The sequence below is a fragment of the Portunus trituberculatus genome, chromosome 27, assembly GCF_017591435.1.
Source record: "Portunus trituberculatus isolate SZX2019 chromosome 27, ASM1759143v1, whole genome shotgun sequence".
NCBI lineage: Eukaryota > Metazoa > Arthropoda > Malacostraca > Decapoda > Portunidae > Portunus > Portunus trituberculatus.
In genome coordinates this window covers 17,889,266-17,905,346 of record NC_059281.1, presented here as the reverse complement: position 1 = coordinate 17,905,346, position 16,081 = coordinate 17,889,266, and the positions used below count along the sequence as shown (strand labels likewise).

Sequence of the window (16,081 nt, the reverse complement as noted above, 5' to 3'; positions counted from 1 at the left end):
TGGCAATACTTGATGTGCGGTACACTGTGTGGATTAGTGGGAATATGATGTGAAAAAAGCTACAAAGTCTCGATTCTGAATTAACGATGCAAATAGTAGTAGCAGTATTAGTATTAGTATTAATAGTAGTAATAGTAGTATCATTATTATTATTATCATTATCATTATTATTATTATTATTATTATTATTATTAGTAGTAGTAGTAGTAGTAGTAGTAGTAATAGTAGTAGTAGTAGCAACACCAGCAGCAGCAGCAATAGAAAAGTAGTTATGTTTTAAAGTAAATTGAGTAAGAATAAAAAAAAAGTGAACAAAACCAAAACACCAACTTCCAAAGAAGGAAAACGGTTACATTGTATGAAGACACGATATCTGTAAATTAATTAGACGTGTGACTTTGTGTGTGGAAACAACGCCAACTCATCCTTAGTTTTAAAAGTTCTCCGTCTCCGTTACGAAACAAGAGAGGAGAGAGAAAGAGAGAAGAGTAAAGAAGTTAATTTCCTGCTTAACAAATATTTTCATGCATTTCTGGCAATTTTTAGGGCTCAGGCAGTAGTTTTTGTGGATAATGATGTTGCCTTGACTTCACATAACAGTGGGAAAGTGACACCGTTCTCTCTCTCTCTCTCTCTCTCTCTCTCTCTCTCTCTCTCTCTCTCTCTCTCTCTCTTCCCTTCCACCTCACCAGGAGCACTTACCTCCTTCCCTCTGACATGCAAACGCGATCGTGCCAGCCGCCAGCCAACCAGCGCTCAGATGCAAGGCCTCCTGCATAAGAAATGAGGCTGAACCTGTGTGTGACTTGGTACCTAATGTGCACTGCAAAAATTATCAAGATGAAATTGACTGAAAATGAAATATTAAATGAAGCAATGGAAAAAAAAAAATCGTTAAATATGAATAACCATACAGAAAATTTCGAAGGGAAAATCAACACATTTATTCAGGCATGTATCAGTAATGGGATTTTCATGTAAAGCAGTGGAAATATGAAAATTAGTGAAAATATATTGAGAACTTGCTGGCTCATTATAAGTTAGGAAAAAAAGTAGCAAGTGCATAATGGATCCTTTAAACATGTATGAATAAGGAATGGAGACAATTATTCATGCACTATACTGTAGCACTGTATCTTAACGTGATGTGTTACTGTGCCGTATATCTCACTCCAGGGTAATTCATTCCAATAGTGCTTCACGGTCCTCACACAAACCATAATGCATCTGTTAATCGATGCAAGACCCAGTGTTAAGTTTAAGACCATTTCTGTCTCTCTGCCTACCTATCTATCTGTCTGTCTGTCTGTTCATTGAAGAAGAAGAAGAGGAGGAGGAAGAGGAGGAGGAGGAGGAGGAGGAGGAGGAGGAGGAGGAGGAGGAGGAGGAGGAGGAGGAGGAGGAGGAATACAAAGGAATACAAAGGAAAGACCAAGCAACAACAGACCCTGGGGTTCTTACTAGGCTGCTTGGTTAACTATTCTATACTAACTAGGAGGAGAAGGAGGAGGAGGAGAAAGGAGGGAAAGAGAGAGAATACTTTTACTTGTATGGCAAAGAAAACCAGTTATTAAATTATCCCGGATGAGTAGAGACATGTAATGAGAGAGAGAGAGAGAGAGAGAGAGAGAGAGAGAGAGAGAGAGAGAGAGAGAGAGAGAGAGAGAGAGAGATAATATTGCAAGAGGTAAACTGCTCTTCAAACCAGTGACAGACGAACAGGTTAACTCTTTTTCCCTCTTCCTCTTCTTGTTCCTCTTCTCTTCTTCCTCCTCATCCTCACCCTTTCCTTTTCCCTCTTTTTTCACTTTTCAATTTTCCGGAGTGATTTATGGATGGGAAAGATACTGAGGATACAATGACACACGACATGAAATCTTACTTCACCAACATTTACATTTACGGATTAAAAATTCTCAGAATAATGTTGGGAAAAGAATTGTTATTTTTCCTATTTCGTACCATGCTAGCAGTGGTGGTGGTGGTAGTGGTGGTGGTGGTGCCACGTGGTGGAGATGGTAGTGGTGGTGGCGGTGTTTGAGAGAAATTAATTAATAACTGCTGTATCTATGAGGTTAAATTTTTCTACAGTCATAAAAGTGAAGTGTTTATCGTAGCCATATTCAGTTACAAAGGATCTAACTGGGCGAACACTTTTGCTAAATTTGTGCTTGTGATAGCTGCTGATTCACTGCGGAACGTATGACGAAAATCAGTGGTGGTGTGGTGGTGGCGGCCGCTGCGTCTGTGATTTATGATGGTGGACGTTGCGGGTCCACTAAGGCAAGATCGTTGTAACAGCGATAATAGAATATGCAGCGCAGAATATGATAGGAAGGAGGAAAGTTAATTATGTACAGTTTTCAAGCAGATAGATAATACTAGATCTGACTGGCTGTGAGTTCTTATGATATAAACACACACACACACACACACACACACACACACACACACACACACACACACACACACGAGACGCCAACACGAACACTCCTAACACAGGCAAAGAAGCAGGAAGGGTGTAGTGGAGGCTAAATTTCGGAGGGCAGACAGAGATAAACGAGAGTGTGAGCCTTAGTACACTTGGTCACGAGGCTCACTACGAACAAGATACACAAAAAGTCAGAAACCGGGATCGTCATTCATAGTAATTCCTTGTATCGTATTACTGTATTATGATTGTATCCCTGGAGAGAGAAAAAAAAAAATCACTGGGAAAACTACTGGTGTCTTTTGCGGAAATTAAAGAGTGCGTTAATCAAATCAATCGGGGAAGGAAAAAGTATAATCGAGTTTCCCTTCATGACAATAACGTTCCGGCTCTTCCCGACCCTCCTCACATTCCTGATCCCGTGCTTTCACATTTTTTCCTCTTCTCAAACATAAAACAACACGTAAAAGGAGTCAGAAAGATTCCATTTCCCAAATATGCAGAAAAAAACAAAAACAGATAAGACAAAATAAAACAACAACAAAAAAACTGAAACAAAAACAGCTGCAATAACAGTAAAGATATGAGAGAGAGAGAGAGAGAGAGAGAGAGAGAGAGAGAGAGAGAGAGAGAGAGAGAGACACACACACACACACACACACACACACACACACACACACACACACACACACACACACACACACACACACACACACACACACACACAAACGGCAATAACTACAAGAAGTACCCGCATCGTCAGTGGCTAGCAACATCTAACAAAACACTCCACTGCCCTTCAGATGATGCACGCCACACTAACACCACCAGACACTCCATAGCGACGCCACCACCGCACGTAAGCCAACCTCGCCGCACTGGAGCACACCATAATTACGTACATTTCTCCTGTCGTCTCCCTTTAGCAATACCTGTCTCTATATTGCGGAGTACGGACCACTGGCCATGATGGTTGTGAAGCTAATGGTCACCCGTATGAAAGTCTGGAAGATGCAGGATCACTTGTTCAGGCAGATCTGTGTGAGGGCAGCGACTACGTATCAGATTGATCTTTCAGCGGGTGACCTCTAGTCGTCGCTATGGGAACCCGGGAGATGACGGTGGGGCAGAACACATCGCCTGGCTGACTCTCCTCCCACAGCTCATCCTCATTTCCTATTTCCTTCTCATCTCTTTCTTCTCTTCACCCTTATCTTCCGTCCTCTCTTTCCTATTATCTCCTTTGCTTCAATACCTCAGTGCTTCGCTCCGAGAGACTATCTGAACGCTAATTTCCAGAAACAACCGTAACTCTTGGGTATATATAATGCAAGGCCGCGGCAGTGAGATTAGAGGAAGGTGAGGTTTTGTTAACTTTTTTATCAAACCACCTATTTTCCTTGTCTGTTTGTTACTTTCCCTTTTCCAATCCAACAAATTTATTCTCCAATCATTAGTTTCACTTGGTGCCGCAGACTGTGGTGCGGGAGATGAACCGACTCGGGCTGCTGGTGGATCTGTCCCATGTGTCCCAGGCCACTATGAGGGAGGCGCTGAAGGTGTCCCGCGCTCCTGTTATCTTCAGCCATTCTTCTGTCTACGCCATCTGTAAGAATCCAAGGAATGTGCCCGACGACATCCTTCGAGAGGTGGTGAGTGGCAGCGGGACAATGAGTGGCTGTAAAGGTCGACTTTCTCACACTTCCTCTTCCCTTTCTTATTTTTCTTTACTCTTCCTTTGACTTATGGTCCTTTGTGTTACTCTCTGCGTCACTGTTCAACAGATCTTTTCCGTCTGCTCCACGTATTTGGTCCTCACATATGTTCATTCTTCCTTTACTCACTCGTGCCAGTAAACAACGGTGTCATAAAGAGTTACACCACTGTGTATGTACATCAGCATCTCTTACCCCGGAGTGTTATCACCTCAACTGAAATAATCTTCAGTAAATGCTATAAATTACTTCTCTTATGTGCAATGCAACATTCAGGCTTTATACTTTCAAAATCCAATGGTGTGTTGCAATTGGTTTAAAAGATGCTGGGAATTAACTTCAGCAAAGCGTGATAAAGCATGACAGGCAGTACATCCTGGTGCTATTTCATCATGGTCAGTCGCATCTGTTGTCCTTAGGGAAGGACACATGTGGCTTTGTTTTCGTTAACTGTTATCTATATCTCTTGTAACGTTTATCATTTTACTTGTTTCATTCTGATTGTCTTTCAAATAGAAAAGTCACCACCGTCTTCATGTGTTCATTTTCATTTTGTTCTGATATATTGTTACGTTAGCGAATTAATCAATTTGCGCACACACGTTTTTATGTTTCGTTATGGATATGTGAAGACATAACAGTATGAGGAGCGTGTCTGCACGTGTCGAATCTTTCAGAGCAACAATATTCTTTGAGTGGAACTGATCAGATTCACGATTTCTCTGTCGTTGATAAAACTGAGGGTGAAAACGTTTGATGTTTCACTCCATAACGTGTCATATTTCCAAACAACATAATTCATTCATATTTCCACGCAGGCGGTGAACGGAGGCGTGGTGATGGTGAGTTTTACACTCACTTCCTCACCTGCAGCCAGCAAGCCTCCGTCAAGGATGTAGTGGGTAAGCCTCACTCTGCCAATAACGATGTGTTTCTGTTGGTTTCATTTGGTGGTTCTTGTTTGTTATCTTATAATCATATTTCCAATCCTTACTTCTAGATTCTCATTTATAACCGTGTGTGTGTGTGTGTGTGTGTGTGTGTGTGTGTGTGTGTGTGTGTGTGTGTGTGTGTGTGTGCGGCCTTTTCGTAGCTTTTATTGTGTTGTTATTGTTGTTGTTTAGTTTGCTTCTGTCAATTAATATTTGTTAGTGCTGAATCAATAGGGAGCTTTAAAGGAAGATTAGACAAATTTATGGATGAAGATGATAGGTGGATTTTGTTCACACAGGGACTGCCACGTGTAAGCCTGCCAGCCTCTTATACTTTCCCTAATTTTCTTACGTTCTTATGTGCGTTCCGTCTGTCAGGCAGTTTACCTACTCATGTTTGTGGGTATAGAAAGACAATGTGTGCTGGTGCTAGAACTCTTAATGAACCGAGGCGACCTTCCCAGGTATCGCCGGCACCAAGTGACCCAGTGGTGGCTGGATCCTCGTTTCAGGCAATTAGCACTGACAGAGCCACTTCCTCCCCTCCCCCTTCCTCCGTCTCTCTCTCTCTCTCTCTCTCTCTCTCTCTCTCTCTCTCTCTCTCTCTCTCTCTCTCTCTCTCTGTGTGTGTGTGTGTGTGTGTGTGTGTGTGTGTGTGTGTGTGTGTGTGTGAGTGTGTGAGAGAGAGAGAGAGAGAGAGAGAGAGAGAGAGAGAGAGAGAGAGAGAGAGAGAGAGAGAGAGAGAGAGAGAGAGAGAGAGAGAGAGACTTTATTGTGGCCGAGAAGCAAATAGACAAAGAAACAGGCAGTCACGAAAATATATCCTTTATGAAGATAGAAAAGATGGATAAGTGAGCAGTCAGTTCATGGAAGGACGCGACAGCTTAGAGATCTCAGAGCTGGCACTTCACCCACACACGCTAATGCTTCTTGACACTTGGATCTCAGCAATTACCAGAAACCCGGGAGATCAAATGCATGGAAAAAAGTTACAGTTTAAGATTCAAGGATCCTCATAAGCCTTGAGGCGTAGTATATTTTCCTTAGCGTGAGAGATGAAATAAGCAGGTACTGTACGTTTATTCATTAACTACTATACGTATATATTCCTGCTAGTTTATTACAGCTTTCTTATCTTCATCCTTTCTTTGGTTCACTTCTGTCCGCAATTCATGGCAGGCTCGAGACTCAAAAACACTCCAATTTCAGCGTAGAAACACTTTCACTATTCACGATTCTTTACAAATGACTCCGGTGCGTTGGGTAAGTCTCTGTGGTGCGTTAAAAGCATCGGAACATCACTAATATCAATTGTGAATTCCTAAAATGGTACACCACACTGTTATCTTCCATTCCCTTCACTTTTAACCACTTACTTCCTCCCTCCCAGCCCACTATGAGCCAATCACCATAATTCTCCAGCTCTTTCTACCGCCACTTATCTTCATTTGCCACCGATTACTAGCTTTTCTTCCCCTCTGCCTCTATTCACTAGCATCTCCTGCCATGTATCTAGCCTTGCCATTCTTCCAGCCACCCCGGCCACCATTCCTTGCCCCACTCAGACCATTGCTGCTACATACACTCGATACACCTTACTGCCCCCACTCCAACACTCCACGCCACTTTCCTCTCCCAACATTCCACTTCACCACTCAACTTCAATAAAAAGAGAGAAAACCAGCGAAACTTTTCCAGTCTCGAGTCACCCCAAGAGCCTTCAAGTGTGTGTGTGTGTGTGTGTGTGTGTGTGTGTGTGTGTGTGTGTGTGTGTGTGTGTGTGTGTGTGTGTGTGTGTGTGTGTGTGTGTGTGTGTGTGTGTGTGTGTGTGTGTGTGTGTGTGTGTGTGTTCTCGTCAAAAAATAAAATAAAAATAGATTCTGATGTGGAACTTGGCCTGGTATAATTTTAACTCAATGTATCAAGAAAAATATAGGCAAAAATCTCAAATAATGATCGCTGTTTCAAGACTAAACGCGTCACTTAATCAACTAAACTAAATTTATCTTTAAGAGTATTTTCGATATCATTTCAAAATAACGGGAAGGAAAACTGTAAAACTTTCAGCGCCAAGACTAACTAACCATGTGCGGATTACAACAAACAGCAGAGTACACCATCAAATCAGAATATAACTATTTATTTATAAAAGAGCTAATTCACTTTAACAATTTGACGTCTTACATGCTATATTTTTCTATGTAAATAATCATGAATTATTTAGATATGAATTCAATCACCACCTCCTCCCACTCCTCTCTCTCTCTCTCTCTCTCTCTCTCTCTCTCTCTCTCTCTCTCTTTGGGCCATCCAGTAAGCGCATTAGGATCCCCGGTGTCCTCAAAGGCGATCTTGATTAACCTGAAGGCCAGTGTTCCATTACACCAAGTGGTCGTATTGCCAGACTTGTTTGTACAGAGCACCACTTACAGGAGGAAGGAAGAGGAGAGTGACGAGGGTTAACTTGACGGGAAAGGGGACTTCAGATGCCTTTGCTAGTGCCACGACTCTCTCTCTCTCTCTCTGACTGGGTTTACTTTTGGTCTTTCACTTAGATAGCAAATCCTCCAAATGTGATCTGCATGACTTCAGTGTTTTAGTCTCCCCCATCTCTCTCTCTCTCTCTCTCTCTCTCTCTCTCTCTCTCTCTCTCTCTCTCTCTCTCTCTCTCTCTCTCTCTCGTAGCTTTTAAATATTTCCATAAGATTTAGCGTCAGAGAGAGAGAGAGAGAGAGAGAGAGAGAGAGAGAGAGAGAGAGAGAGAGAGAGAGAGAGAGAGAGAGAGAGAGAGAGAGAGAGAGAGAGAGAGAGAGAGAGAAACACGAATCGGGAAAATAAAATAGTTATTCTGACGTAAAAAGAAAATAAGAATCTCACTGAAAAGAAAAATATTTGGTTGCAGCAATAGTGACGGTGAAAGTGTGTGTGTGTGTGTGTGTGTGTGTGTGTGTGTGTGTGTGTGTGTGTGTGTGTGTGTGTGTGTGTGTGTGTGTGTGTGTGTGTGTGTGTGTGTGTGTCCTGAAGCCAATGATCGAAATACCGAGCATGTTCGAACTTGGCTTGGGTGTAAATTTTCTGGGCAAATAAATCCGCTTTCATTCTCTCTCTCTCTCTCTCTCTCTCTCTCTCTCTCTCTCTCTCTCTCTCTCTCTCTCTCTCTCTCTCTCTCAGATTTTGTGATATGCTTTCCTCTCGTCCAATTTCTTATCTATCCTCTCACGCCTGCCTGTTTCCTCTCTCTTTGTCTGTCTTTATCTAGCTTCTCTTCCTCTTGCAATCTTCCTCTCTCTCTCTCTCTCTCTCTCTCTCTCTCTCTCTCTCTCTCTCTCTCTCTCTCATGAATTTACACTTCCGATAACGATAATAATCCTTTTCATAGCGACTGCATTAATTTATTTTACAAACACGCTCATGTAGTTCAGGAGATATTATTAACACCATTCTCTCTCTCTCTCTCTCTCTCTCTCTCTCTCTCTCTCTCTCTACAGATCACATCAACCACGTGCGGAAAGTGGCTGGAGTGGAGCACGTGGGCATTGGTGCAGACTTCGATGGCGTCAACAAGTAGGTGACGTAATTTTAAGTGATATTGTTTGAGAGAGAGAGAGAGAGAGAGAGAGAGAGAGAGAGAGAGAGAGAGAGAGAGAGAGAGAGAGAATGGAGATACTTGTTTCATATTTCGATCTCTTCTCTCTCCATTTCTCAACTCCAGACTTTTCCTCCTATTAAGAGAGACGAAGACACAGAAAACGAGGAGGAGGAGGAGGAGGAGGAGGAGGAGGAGGAGGAGGAGGAGGAGGAGGAGGAGGAGGAGGAGGAGGAGGAGGAGGAGGAAACAGAAAAGGAAGGAAAAAAAGTTATAATTAGAAAATAGCAAAAGATTTTTCTCTTCTTTCTTGTCCCACTTGCCGGATTTCAGAAAAGAAACAATGTGGCTTCTCTCTCTTTTTTTTTTTTTCCTTGATGTTCATGTTCTTTTATTATTTACCATTATTATTTCTCTTTTTCAAAATCGATATCAGTAGGATCCCCTTTCCCCTTGTAAACTTCCTCCACTGCTTGTTATTTCTCTGTCCTGAAGTAACGAAATACTTCCCTCTTCTCTCTCTCTCTCTCTCTCTCTCTCTCTCTCTCTCTCTCTCTCTCTCTCCGTGTGTGTGTGTGTGTGTGTGTGTGAGAGAGAGAGAGAGAGAGAGAGAGAGAGAGAGAGAGAGAGAGAGAGAGAGAGAGAGAGAGAGAGAGAGAGAGAGAGAGAGAGAGATCAATGAATATAGATGAATATATAAATACGTTGATACATGTGTACACAAATACATACATACATACATACATACATGCAGATATGAATACCAGTTGAAATTAAAATCTAAAGTTTTATAATGAACAAATCACATAACATAATTTTTCACACAATATTACGACGCATGGCTGACACTGGAAAACGAGGGAGAATGGAGAGAGACAGAAAACGAAGGAAAAGAAGAAAAAGATGAAGAATGTAAGAAAGCAGAATGAACATGAAGGAGCGATTGTAGTAAACAGTGAAGTGTTGGACTAGCAGATGTAGCGGTTAGCAATTCCTAAAACCAGTCTTTCCTTTCCCGTGTCTGGGGGCAGGAAGGAGAGTGGTTAAAAGGGCTGCCACTGCATAAGACATGGCCGGCGTTAGGAGGCACTAAATTTACATTGGAGGAAAAGAGATTCAGGGATGGGAATAACAGGCATATAAATTAAAGAAAATTCACCTTCCTAATAAAGAGGGAAGGTCTAAGAGGCATTTCTCTACGTATGCCTAAATAAAGAATAAAAAAAAAATCAAATGAGGAGGGTGTCTACTTGTTTCAGGAGGGGAAAAGTTAACTACATTTGCATTATAAATTTTTGGGTGTTTCATAATTACAAAAAGAGGTGGCATTAGGAGACAGTCACACACACACACACACACACACACACACACACACACACACACACACACACACACACACACACAGACGTCTATTCATTTTCTTTTTCCATCCTAATACTGAAGCAACTTGTATCTCTGGCAATGGAAGATGAAAAATGGGAGTGAAAGGAAGAGGCAAAGTAGCAATGGTGGTGGCGATGATAGCAGTGAAGATGATGGAGATTGTGACGGGTCTGGATAGAGGAGAGGTGGATGGAGGGAACCGCAGACGCAAATTAATGAATCATCCTTTAGAGGGAGGTAACAAAAGATGAAGGAGAAGCGTGGGACACGGAAAAAGGAAATGAGTGTTGGGGAGAGAAAGAACGAATAGGAGGTGGCGGCGGTGGTGACGTGTGAGGGAGAGGGAAAGTGATTACGAGTCATATAAAAGGCGTGAGAGAGGCTGTATTATACTTGATGGTGATAAAGTTAGGTATAGTGTGGAAACAAATCCTGATTACAATCGTGTCACTATCATTCCTCTTCACATATTCTTTCCTCAACTGTTAAATACTCGCACGTTCACCTGTCACTCATTACCACCTTTCAGTACAATGTTCATTCCGGCAGTCATTCTCCATTCCTCCTTTCCCTTCTCTCTGAGTCTAAGTGTATCATGTCTCTATATAGCAGTTTGTGGATCTTCAAGTCTTCCTTGTTCTTTTCTTCCGCTCTCTCTCTCTCTCTCTCTCTCTCTCTCTCTCTCTCTCTCTCTCTCTCTCTCTCTCTCTCTCTCTCTCTCTTATCTCACGCGCAGAGGAGCTGTCTGGTAGAAGGTAAATTTTTATGAGCCTCTCAGGTCGGTGGCGTGGAGGTAAGAGGGAGGAAAAAACAGAAAGAGGAAAAGAAACCTAGAGGATGCGAAGCTGTGTTATCGCTTACACTCTACCTCTATCTCTCCCATTCCCCGCCACCACGCCGCTACTGCCACTTTGATAATAAGATCACCACATCGTCTGCCTTCCTTTAGTTTATGAGGAAGGAAGGGATACAATAGGAGCTCTGTGCCAATAAACACCGATAGTTTACTTTTACTTCCTCCTCCTGCACACATTATTCACGGTACTAAAAGCGCACTAGCTACCGTAGTTTTTTTTCTCTCTTTTTATCCCATTATGTCGAATTTAAGAATAAAACATATTTTTCAACGGGGAATGCTCGGGAACATCGATGTAAAATGAACGAAATTCCTAAAATTCTTACTCTATCAAAATTCATAAGTGAAATAACCCTGCTGGAAGGGAATTTGTTCGTCTGGCTCGCTGACTCATCTAATCTTCCCACCATACCTCATATTTTCCCATCCCCTCACCATCCCTTTCGTTTTTTTCATTTCTCTCATCCCGACCCTCGTCCCTCACAAATTCTCTGTTTTGACGTCACTGTTGTTTGAATCTTAATGGAGACGCAGATTTCAAAGAGACGAAGACATGTGTCACTGAAATAATGTAAATCTTACATGATGACATTCTGGCAGCACATTCTCCTCCTTGCATTCAGCCCTCTCTCTCTCTCTCTCTCTCTCTCTCTCTCTCTCTCTCTCTCTCTCTCTCTCTCTCTCTCTCTCTCTCTCTCTCTCTCTCTCTCTCTCTCTCTCTTAGATTTTCCCCTACATCTGTGAATGTTTACATACACAGTATATTGCTGCTGTTCTTTTGTACATGAATTTACATAATCAACAAACAGTTTCACCACCACTAACAACAACAAATCTTATTCGCATCAACACTCGAAACAATACAATCACCAACTAGTAATAGAACCAACTAATGTATCTTTCCCTCTTTCCCTCACTATATCTCTCCTCAAACCCCTCCAAACCGATCTTTTTTCCCCCATTCACATACCCTTGTCTTCTTTCCGTCTGCTCCTCATGGTGTTCACAATCCTTCTTTACCTTACGCTTAACTTTCCCCACGTTCCTTTCCCTTCGTCCCATGACCCCATCCCTTTCTCACAGGCTGCCGGAGGGACTAGAGGACGTGTCACGCTACCCACATCTCTTCGCTGAACTTCTCACCGACCCAACGTGGAGTCTGGAAGATCTCAAGTTACTGGCGGGAAAAAACCTCCTTCGGGTCATGAGAAACGTGGAAAAGGTGAGAAGTCGAGATGGAGAGGAAAGACGAGGGGAATTTGGGAGACAGGGTAAGCAGGAAGGAAGGGAGGAAGAAAAGAGAAGGAAGAGGTAGGAATAATAACAGAAAACAAAGATAAAATGTAAAGAAAAATAAGTGAAAAGGAAGGAAGGGTGAAAGGAAGATGGAGACGAGAGACGAAGAGAGGAAGGGAGTAAAATAAAGCTCGTAGGAAGAAAAAAAAGAGGAAAGGAGGAAGAAAACAAGGATGAAACGCAAAAATTCAAAGGAAAGAAAAGAAGCAGAATAAAAGAAGGAAGGATGGCAGGAGAAGGAATGGATTTGGGAGTGAGAAGGTGTTAGGCAAGGATGGATGGATAGATGGATAGCTAAAATGTGGCGAGGGAGGACGTGAGTAGAGAGCACAAAAAGGGAAGGCAGGAGGAAGCACCACATCAAAGAGGATGGGAAAATAAGTGACGAGCTGCAGAAAAGGAGGATTAGCTTGGAACGGGTACATATAAATCACGGGGAGGAAAACGTTGATTATAGAAGAGGTTGAAGGATGAAAAAAAAATGGAGACTAAATAATAAAATGCACAGATGACTGACAACAAGGAAACGATGTGAGAAGGAAAACAAATAAAGAATGGATACAAAAAAAAAAAAAATGAAACGAGAGATGCATGTAGATCTGAAAAGAAAAAGAAAGTGAAAAAAAAATTGAGAGAGAGAGAGAGAGAGAGAGAGAGAGAGAGAGAGAGAGAGAGAGAGAGAGAGAGAGAGAGAGAGAGAGAGATGTGCTGTATAGTGCTGAAGGTGGCAGTAAGGCGGTGGCAAAGGAGGAGGAGGAGGAGGAGGAGGAGGAGGAGGAGGAGGAGGAGGAGGAGGAGGAGGAGGAGGAGGAGGAGGAGGAGGAGGAGGAGGAGAAGCCGTGGGAGACTAAAAATAGATTACAGATCGACATGGGAGGAATTTATGAGATGGGGAAGGACAGAGTAATCGGATGCACCGGAATGAAGAGAGAGAGAGAGAGAGAGAGAGAGAGAGAGAGAGAGAGAGAGAGAGAGAGAGAGAGAGAGAGAGAAACTAAAACAAACCTCTCAGCTATAACCTAAAAGAAATGGCTGACTCAACCTAACCCAACCCAACCCAACCCAGCCTAACCTGACCTTTATATCTACAGGTACACCTTGATATGAAGAGGAAGAAGGAGATGCCGTACGAGGAGGAAGTGCCGCCGGACCAACTAGAAGGCCTCACCTCCTGCAGCTACAGATTCACGAAGGACGATGAATCTTAGTAAAACGTAGCTATAGCAGAATGACACCTTTGCTTCGTGGGTCTGGACTGGAGTGTTCGGGCCCCGGAGTGTGTTGGGACGGGAGCTGAAGGAGTAGAAGTGGCGGTAGAAAAGCCAGTCTTCTTAGCTCCAATCCCTCAATTTTCACTAGTACTCCAACACTCACAGAAGTAATATGTAGCCATGCAGACTGACGAACGGACACACACATACACACACACACACACACACACACACACACACACACACACACACACACACACACACACACACAGATTTTTGGGACCAAAGTGACGGCCGGTGCTTATCATGAGGTGCTGAAGAACAACAATGCTCGACTTTTTTCTCAGTGCTGACGTGGCATCGTGTGCGCGTGTGTGTATGTGTTTCTCACTGAAAAGCAGGGAGTAAAAGGAAGGAAAATATGAAGAAAGAAAGAAAAACGCAAGCGAAAAGAAGGACCGTAGACATATCAGAAAAACACTAAACATCATACTAGAAAATATAGTTGGTATCACAAAGCGTAAGAGGATTGGAAGCACGAGACGTAAGTACTGATGTGACAAACAGACGCAACGAGTGAGAGGAAACTGGGAACCCGAACTGAAGTGACGGGGAAAGAAACTGAAAGAGAGAGAATAGGTGAAAGAAGGAAGACTACACTGCCAGGCTGGGGCGGCAGAGGCAGGGGGAGGCCTCTGTCCACCCCGGCCAGAGGGACCAGAGAAGTAAATGGTGCACCACTTAAGGGTCATATTCTGAAACACTTCTGCGCAGCACCTCCACTGTTTCAAAAGGCTCTGCTTGAAGTGACACTGGATTTTAAGGGTGCTGTTGTGGTTCTAGTGACAGATCAATACGATTTCTTATACATCTAAAGAACCAGGGTAATCATCTGTGTGGCCTCTGAAAATAGTCGTGATGACAGAGCAGAGTGTTTTTGAATACAGACTTCACAAGGCTTGTATATCTTTTTTCTCCTCCTCCACCTTTATTCTTCGACGTTTCGTGTAGTTTTTATTCCTATCTCATCCCAAGTCCTCCTTCTCTTCCTGCCGCAGTTCCAAATGAGTGACACGAGCGATGGCCGCCTCACACTTCAGGGATTTCACGTCAGCGGCCTCGTAACTGTTGTGAGTCTTGTGGGTGTTGCATAGGTAACTCTTCAACAAGACGATTTCAGTGTGTGTTTGGAGAAGGAGGAAGAGAAGGAGGAGAAAAAAGGAAGAGGAAAAGAAGTAGGAGGAGGAGGATTTCTAGACCAACTTACCCACATCCACACTCACACACACCACACACACACACACACACACACACACACATACGAATAAGTGAGGAAAAGACTACTACGACTTTCTGGAATTAATACTATATAAAGGAGGAGGGCAAGATTTAGCGCTATTAGACATTAGTGTGATTACTGTGTCTCCTGCTAGGCCATGATCACTTCAGTGTGGTTGATGTGTTATTTACGTACGCGACTGTTGACTCTATGTTCTCCTCCCGCCGTGGCTGAGGGAGGACCAAAGGCGATGTGAGGAGATATTATTTTTCTGATGAAGTTGAGTGTGTGTGGGGATGGAACAATAAAAGGGTAAAAAAATCTTTGGTACTTGAAAGAAGCAGTACTGCGTTTCTTATACTTTCCTGTGGCGCACACACACACACACACACACACACACACACACACACACACACACACACACACACACACACACACACTCACGTCCCAAAAATATCTTGGTCCTGCCTTCTACTCTCAAACATTTTTTTTTTTTTTTGACAACCCAACGAGATGGAAGGGTAAGGGGCGTTTCTTGCTTTGTGTGGCGTGTCAGGTGCTGTTTCTGAGGGTGAAGTCGTCGCCCTGTCCTTCACAACTTTTGTTCACTTCTTAAAACTTGTGCCTGTTGGTGTTCGCTGTTGGGGAGGCGAGACCAAGACAAGGCGCTGGTCATGTAGGAGAGTAAAATGTTGGATTCGTTTTCCGTCAAACGCACAAACACAGCACTAGCTGATACGTACACGACTATTGTGTGTGTGTGTGTGTGTGTGTGTGTGTGTGTGTGTGTGTGTGTGTGTGTGTGTGTGTGTGTGTGTGTGTGTGTGTGTAACTCCCGTATTATCCCGCCTCTGGATAGGACCTGAATCATCGTCACGTCAGCTGTAAAATTAAACAGAGAAATGTACACATTTTTCATTGTAAATAAATACATATATATATCTAAAAAAACAATAAAATACCATTCACGTGTTTTCATTCCCCGTGACAGGGACCTCCGGGTGTAGGCGCAAACACGAGTAATTGTCACGCCGCAGAGAGGGGAAGAAGAGAAAAAAGGTGAAGGAGGGGATGGAAACGAAAAGGGCAAGGAAGGGAGAGGAAAGCTTTGACTAATCTGCATGAAGTGAAAGATGAAAGATGGATACACTGCAGAAAGTGACAATGGAGGATTACAAACTTCTTTTCGTTACGTTAATCCACTCATCTTACCAACCGCCACTAATACCTCCACCAAATAATAAAAAAAAGAGTCCAGTCCTTTCCGCATTACCGTCACACACCCCACACACACCACCACCACCACCACCACCGCCACGTCCACCACAACACAAATGACCTCATATTTCTGGCAGTTTAAAGCGGCGTTGCCAGACCATAGAGCTTTATCAG

At 43.1% G+C, this 16,081-nt stretch overlaps 1 protein-coding gene across 1 annotated transcript in view; it reads left to right on the top strand.

Annotated features, from left to right (window-relative positions):
- LOC123509814 (dipeptidase 1-like) overlaps window positions 1-15,631 on the top strand; it is a 120,556-nt gene extending 104,925 nt beyond the window's left edge. The window contains 6 exon segments of the mRNA XM_045264368.1: window positions 3,907-4,083; window positions 4,965-4,989; window positions 4,992-5,048; window positions 8,567-8,642; window positions 11,987-12,125; window positions 13,291-15,631. Of these exon segments, the coding sequence (XP_045120303.1) occupies window positions 3,907-4,083; window positions 4,965-4,989; window positions 4,992-5,048; window positions 8,567-8,642; window positions 11,987-12,125; window positions 13,291-13,407 (591 nt within the window). The 3' untranslated portion in view covers window positions 13,408-15,631.
- Window positions 15,632-16,081: the final 450 nt, after the last annotated feature.